The sequence below is a fragment of the Vigna angularis genome, chromosome 3, assembly GCF_016808095.1.
Source record: "Vigna angularis cultivar LongXiaoDou No.4 chromosome 3, ASM1680809v1, whole genome shotgun sequence".
Taxonomy (NCBI): domain Eukaryota; kingdom Viridiplantae; phylum Streptophyta; class Magnoliopsida; order Fabales; family Fabaceae; genus Vigna; species Vigna angularis.
This window is the reverse complement of record NC_068972.1, coordinates 12,122,611-12,129,903: the sequence shown is the minus strand read 5'-3', so window position 1 is coordinate 12,129,903 and position 7,293 is coordinate 12,122,611. Positions and strand designations below refer to the sequence as shown.

At 33.6% G+C, this 7,293-nt stretch overlaps 1 protein-coding gene across 1 annotated transcript; it reads right to left on the bottom strand.

The window, feature by feature from the left end:
* Positions 1-3,644: 3,644 nt before the first annotated feature.
* LOC108325072 (protein SIEVE ELEMENT OCCLUSION B) lies at positions 3,645-6,809 on the bottom strand. Its single transcript, XM_017558068.2, has 7 exons — positions 6,524-6,809; positions 6,335-6,391; positions 5,820-6,235; positions 5,512-5,600; positions 5,269-5,417; positions 4,541-5,026; positions 3,645-4,389 (listed from the first exon to the last, which is right to left on the bottom strand). The coding sequence occupies exons 1-7, from the start codon at positions 6,734-6,736 to the stop codon at positions 3,802-3,804; spliced, it is 1,998 nt and encodes a 665-aa protein (XP_017413557.1). The 5' UTR covers positions 6,737-6,809; the 3' UTR covers positions 3,645-3,801.
* Between the last annotated feature and the right edge of the window lie 484 nt (positions 6,810-7,293).

Sequence of the window (7,293 nt, the reverse complement as noted above, 5' to 3'; positions counted from 1 at the left end):
CCGCTGCCACGCCAAGCCTTTGCTCTCCCTCCCTTCTCCGCTTCTTCGCTCGCGTGCAGGAAGAGTGAGCTTCGCTTCCGATGATGCGTATGGACCGTTGACAACTTGGTCAGCTGCTGCCGCCACTCACCCTCTCCGATCAGTCATCGCGAGCTGCCGCGGTGGAGAGCGAGGAAGTACCAATGACGATAAGGCTCGCGGTGGAGGCGAAATAAAGGAGAAGGTGGTTGCCGGATTTTGTCACGGTGGCCCGAGGTAACACGATGGCGGACAGAAGCAGTGAGGTGGGCTTCGGCTGCTGACGACGCTACTGGTGCTGCAAGTGGTGGAGAGATGCACCACAGCTGAAGACGATGAATATGAATGGGGAAGAGAGTAATGAAGATGGAAGTGCCACTGCATGGCGACAACGGCCAACATGCGACGCCGGCGAAGGTGGAAAACACAGAGCTTGACGTGGTTCACAGTGGAGATGGTGAGCTTGGGTGTGGCTGATGGCAAAAAGGGGGTCAAAGAAACCGAAACGATGGAGGCCGGCGAAGACGCGGCGGAGGAAGCGGCAGCGTCTCATGATAAAATGGTCACAGTGGTGCTCGTGATGATCAGAGATGGTAAGCTTGAGGTCCCAAGGCTTACTTGCAGTTAGGAGATGAATGAGTTACGGTTTGGGTTAGACGGTGATGAGCTGGTGATCTGAGATGGTGACAATAATAATATAGGGGGAAGCATGATAGGAAACCTCTACTGTGTTTGACTGAGAACGTGGAAATAAACATAGCATGGCATGCATCGAGTTTAATACAAGTGAAGGGTGAGATGGAGATTAAAGGAATGATTTGTTTGGTGCGTGAGAGACAGAGTTTCAGGTGGTGAAATGAGTGGAAGCAACCTTCCATTTAACATCCAAACACAAGCGAATATCTTAATCCAAATTATAGTTAAATATTTAATGCAATTCATGTAACTCCCTTTATTTGAATCAATCAAATGCATATGAAAACATTACTTACCTCTTAAAGCATTCCTGCACTCTTCCCCGTCTTGCTTTTCTTTTCTCCAATTCTCTTCTTCTTTTCCTGCCCGAGTTCCTCCTTTCTTTCTTCTGTCCTTTTTGCTCACTAAGACCCCTCCACCAATTTAATCTCCTTCCCTTATTCTATGCATCACCCGTGAACATCCCCACAAATTCCACTTACATAACTTTTTCCATAAAAAAACAATATTATGTGATTATTCCTTAATATTTTAATCTTGGGAAATTGGCAAGTAGTGTGGAACGTGCTAAAATACATAATTAGGTCCTAACAAAAATAATTTCTTAGAAATTGTACATCAAATCAGTTCACATAAATGCTGAAATTAATTTAACTTTTTTTAAAAATGCATATTTTAAACTAATATTTCTTTTTAAATTTTGATCAAAATGTGTCCTATCCATCTTATCTTATCTAACAATGAACTTGACTATTGACTATTGACTGGAAGAATCAACTTATCCTTTAAAGAAAAACAAAAATAAAATATTACAAATGTAAATGTCAAACTTTTATTGTAATTTTTAAATTTTAATATTTAAAAAAAATTAAAATAATGTATTTTTTTCTAGTTAGCTTATTTATAATTTTAATTTCTCTAAAAATATTAATATTATGATATGAATTTTAAATTAAATTATTAATATATTTTATATCTTTTAAATTAATTTGTCTGCTTAAATCAATTTTGTAAAATAAATAATATTTTTTTTTTGTATTTTTTCATAAAATGAAACAAGTTTTGTAATTTTTTTATTGGGAAGTAGACAAAATTCAACTAATAAATTGAACCAATCTTATATTTGGGTAGGAGAACATTGCCTAATTTTTAAATAAAACTCGAACGAACTCAATCGAGTAAAAGAAAAATATAGAGTCTGATCTATTGAATAAAAGACATCGAGTGACACTAATACATTATAGGAACACTGTCATGTAGTATTATTACTGTCACAACATGACATTAACACGGATAAAAACTTCAAGAAATAAAAATAAAATAAATAAAAAATTATAAACTAAAACGTGATATTTACAAAGACATTAACGTCAATTCAATATCATTTATACAAATCTAACAACAAATACTAAATTGAATCAATTTAGCAGGAAATAAGACTTGAATACTTACAAATATCAGAAGTAAAACAAATCAAAACAATAAATATTGAAAGTAAAATAGTCATTAAAAAAATAAAATAGGATATGATTAAATACGGTAGTATTAGAAGATAGTCGTATTTAAACACAGTCTATACTGATTCACCTACTTAGAGCTATCATGATCCCTTGGAGTCACATTATACTTTCAAGAACAAAATATAAAATTGTAATAGTTTTTTTACTACAATAATAGTAGCAATAGGTGATGATGAATGTCCAAACTAGTTTTGGAAAAATAATTTTATAAAAGTTTTGTAAAAACATATTTAAATAGAAGGTCGAGCTCTATATTACTTAAAAATCATTAGACCTAACAAGCCAACTTTTTAGTTAAAGGCAAATAATACTTTTCAGAATTATTGAATTATTTTTATGGTACTAAAATCATATATTTTTATTGTTAAATAACTTTCAAATAAGTTATCGCGGAGGTTATGTTGGATTTTAAAAATAGAACTCATCACATAAAATTAAACTACTTTAATTCACTCATATCTCATATTTTGAATTAAATATACGATTTCTAAAATAAAGCTTTTATAAAGTGACCTGTTAGTTGGTTAACTTATCTATATATTTTTCTTTGGAATAGACCTTTTAAGTGACAAATTTATCAATCTGATGTATTTTTATTTGAAAATTATCGAGAAAAAAAACATTATTTTAAAAAATATTAAATATGTTTTAAAATTTTGAACTTTGATATAAAATTAAATTCGATTTTATCTTTGATATATTTTAATTTTAAAATTTTAAAAATAAATAATATAATCCTCTAAAATTTAAATTTTTATATCTAAAGTTTTGAAAACTAAAATATATTAATTTTAATTTAATATTAAAATTTACAAATTAAAAATATATTTAACTTTTAAAAACTTTTATGTATATAAGCAAGTGGTGCCTATAGAGAAAATCATATGAACCAAACACCACCTTAATTAATATTTATTTTATTTTATGTGCAAATAGATACAACTTATATTTTAATAAACTGAAATTAAAGCATGAAAAGCACAACCTCAATTTATAATATCTTTCTTCATCGAAATCACGAGTGAGTTAAGTTATTTTCATGTTGTATTGAAGTAGTACACCGCCAACCCGATTTTGACATTAACGAAATTCGTCCGTCTGAGTCAGCTGTCTGAGTCAGCTGCATGAGTACTATTATTTTCTTGAGCAGAGGTAATTTGACACTAACTAAACCACAAAATTAATTCATTTAATGTGGTTTAATAATAATATTGTTTTTAATATAAAATCATAATATATATTATTATATTATTAAAAATAGTGTCAAACTAACTTTTTCCTGTTTTCCTCTTCTTGTTCAAACTACTATCCCTAGAGTTTAGCAACATGGTTACAATACTTATCGATCTCCGTTCCAACTCATATTATTGGATAATGTAAATCTACCTTTATTCAATGAAAAAAGTACCATACACACAAAAAAAAGTAATTATTTAGTTTCAACCCATTGAAGGGCGAACAAAGTAGCTATAGGACAATACATATGAAGTAAACAAGGAAAATTACATTGAAACTCCATATTTAAGCAAAGCAGACTTTGAAAGATAATCGTTGACCTGTGGTGAAATCAGACATTGCAACTGTTTGCACTACCATGACAGCACCTATACTGAATTGATGTCACTTCCATGACTCGTCCACATGAGGTATTTGGGCAAGTTATGGTGGCTAGAACACTTGAAGTATGATCATATGGGCGACTAGCATATCTCTCTTTCACCACATCATAATGTTCTTTGAAGGCTACATCAAAGGTTTCTTTCTCGAGCACTGTGTTTTTCCATTTCTCAAATTCAAGCACAGTTTGATACATAGGCTCACCATGACCCAGTAGCTTTAAGTTACGCCCCCTGCTAAGAACAACCCATCCCAGTGGATCTTGTTTAAGGCAAAGCAAGGTCCTCACAATTTCCTGAATTTCACAGTCCACTCTTCCCTTGCACTCCTTGTTCTTCTTCTTCCCATCAAGACCGATCCAAAATGAGGGTACATGATCAGGGTTATGCTCCCCCAGCTCATACCTCTCTATGTTAACGTCCACATTATTGATCTCATGCTTCTCAATTTTTCCAATTGCGTTCTTCATGTTTTGGATCCAATTACTGTCGTTACCTCCATAGATGAACACGCAACTTGTATTATCCCTTCCCAACAGCTGGTAATTCACGTGGTAAACATATTAAGTACAGTAACAAATTAGTTAAATGCAAACCATTGGATTCATGGATATAGCTGTATGTTCGAATTAATGATTCTTGTAAGAAAAAATTTCCATATGTTACATGCAATTGTATATTTGCGCTTACCTTTGCTTTCTCATCTGTTTTCTCCAATAAATTCCAAAACCATTTCCATTTTTTGTTGAGATCATCAACGTCAATTTGTCTAAAAGGAAACGCTTCGATCTCCCATTCAAAAATAATCTGCAATGCATTCTCATTCATTATCTTACCTTGGGGGTTGATCACTGTCACTATAGGCTTGCCATCGTATTTAAGTTTCTGCACTATTATCTCGTATCCTGGTAACTTTTCAAAGTACTCCAACACGTGCCATTTCATGCTTTTCTTCAAATTATAAAACTTCTCCCTCTTAGTGTTATCGGTGTTCCAATCATCCACAACGGGGATCCATAAGATCCTGAAATCACCTTTCTTGAAACCTTTTATTTCTTCTCCTGCGTGCTCTTGCAATCTCTTGTATATGGAACTCAGAAGCAAAATCTCATCTCCAGTGCTGTCGAGGCCCGAAATGAACAGCATTACGTATTTCTGCTTGAACACTTCAATACCCTGTTTGGTAAATTACACAAGACATGAAAAGGACATCATAATTTACATTCAATGTATTCAAGGGGATTTTGATGTATAAGTTTATTTTGAATGAAATTTCTCTTTTTTGAGAACTTTTTAAATTGAAGACTAATTTTCAAATATCTAAAATAAATTAAAGGGAAAGCTTGTCACGGAATTTATAAAAATAGTAATTGTTACTGTAAGTTAAGTCTAATGCAAGTGTCTGGTTTAACACAAACATTTTTAATTTGGACGCCGTCTTCAAATATTTTGGGTATGGAAGTTCCGCTGTCAGACGCAGGAATAATCAGAATGTCCAACAGATCCACAACATCTTTAATTTTAGGATATCTAATATCGATACGGATTTTGTAATCTTGTATCCTCCCTGCAACAAATTAATGAAGACAATATCCTATTAGTATTTGAGGTAAAAATTCCAAAGGATTGGATGAGCAGAAAGCCTTTAAACACATGTATACCTATTTCCCATCTGCCATTTTCCATATGGGTCTTCAACTTGATCACAATCTTACTAAGCCTGTCTTTAAAGTTTGATAATTTATGCTCCCTGAAACCAAAAAAGTTAACCAAAAGTCCATTTATATTCTGCAACAGTTAACCTTGTCTTGTTAAATTGAAACAAGGCGAGATTCTTTAAATAAATTTTAAAGTTCTGTAATACTGATAATATAATTAAAAAAAAAAACATTTTATCAGAGTCACATTTTTACTACATTCACTTTTATTTCCAGATTATGTAAATTAGTTTGCAAGGAAAAGGACTTACGATATACCGACGAGGTTGCCAACGGAAGCAACAATGGAAGCAATTGTCCAGTAGACAGCAAGAGGGATCTCTTGCATGGCAGCTAACAATGAAGGTACTGCCTCTGTATCGTAATCCATAACAGACCATTTTTCCCACAGATTGATGTAATTTAGCACTTCCCCTAAAACTGTGACCAGATCAGTCATGTCTGAAGGGACCTTTCTGCTAATTTGGACTTGGTTAAGCTGCTTCAAAGAGTTCCCGAATTGATCTGCTACTTGAACACGATCAAGCCGCCAAAATTCCCCATATTCCAAAGAGAATGCAGCTAGAGCTATCACCGCCTTCGCACCCCACGAGAATCCACTCAGCTGCTGAAGAATCTTGAGTGTTGTCTGGTGTGCACATTCTGGGCTTCCACGTGTGGTTATCATCTATTGCTCGTTGATAGCCGTTACCATAATCAATTATCAGCACCCCAAAAAAAATCAAAAACCCCATAAAGTAAACTCATAACATGATATGCTAATAACCTGACAAGAAAGCCGCTTCAGAGTAGGGAAGTCCGGTTTGAAACTTGTGGCAGAAACCTGTGACATATCACCACCCAGTTAAACATTTACATGTGTTATTTGTTTAGACATAACGATGTCATGTGCATGCTAAGGTTAAGGTGTAACAACGACGAACGAATTTTACATAAATTTGTAAACGGTAATTACAGTAGTCGCTGAAACTTGAGCTGAGGCGGAGTTGAGAATGTTGGACACAAGGTTGAAAAGGACATCCCCGTCGTACTCTTTGTCGTCATTGACGTGAGTGAGATAAACCTTGTAGCGGATCTGAGAGTCTTGGAGCTCAAAAGGGTTGGGGAGTTGGTCTTTCTGCTGTGAAGTGGTGACACTTGCAGATGGGTTGAGCAATGCCAAAGCCATGGTGATTACTGATTTGTATCTTCTGAGGAAGTCTGTGTTTGAGAGCAGAGAAAACCTTGTCTTGTGATGAAGATGCTATTGCTCCCATATTTATATACGCAGTTTAGCGGTGAAAAACAAAACACCATGTTGCTTCTGAAGTGGACAATGATATGAGCGTGAAACATGTGGAATGCTGGAATTTTGTGATATACCCTCAAGTAATTAGGATTATTTAGCAATTTGAGTCAAATCACGCGGGGTATAATTACTCTTTTACATTAATTATTATTATTTAGAAAAACTCAAATATATTTACAGAAAGAAACAATATATATATATATATATATATATATATATATATATATATATATATATATTAAATAGGTTTCTAAAGTAATAAATGTGCGTATAACTTTACTCTTCAAGCTCTGCTTTTTGTTTGTTTCTTTCGATGTTTTTTTTTTTTGTTAGAGTGTGAATTTGAAGGTGAAGGGACTTTCGCTTTAACACTTTCATTTATTTTATTATAATTTATTTTGGAATTTTAGGTAGTTTAGGTAAAGCTTAATCTGATT

Coding starts and splice junctions, on each gene's coding strand:
- LOC108325072 (XM_017558068.2), bottom strand. CDS start 6,736: ATGGCTTTGGCATTGCTCAACCCATCTGCAAGTGTCACCACTTCACAG. Junction 6,392..6,523: donor CTCAAGTTTCAGCGACTACT/GTAATTACCGTT, acceptor GATATGTCACAG/GTTTCTGCCACAAGTTTCAA. Junction 5,601..5,819: donor GGCAACCTCGTCGGTATATC/GTAAGTCCTTTT, acceptor TTTTGGTTTCAG/GGAGCATAAATTATCAAACT.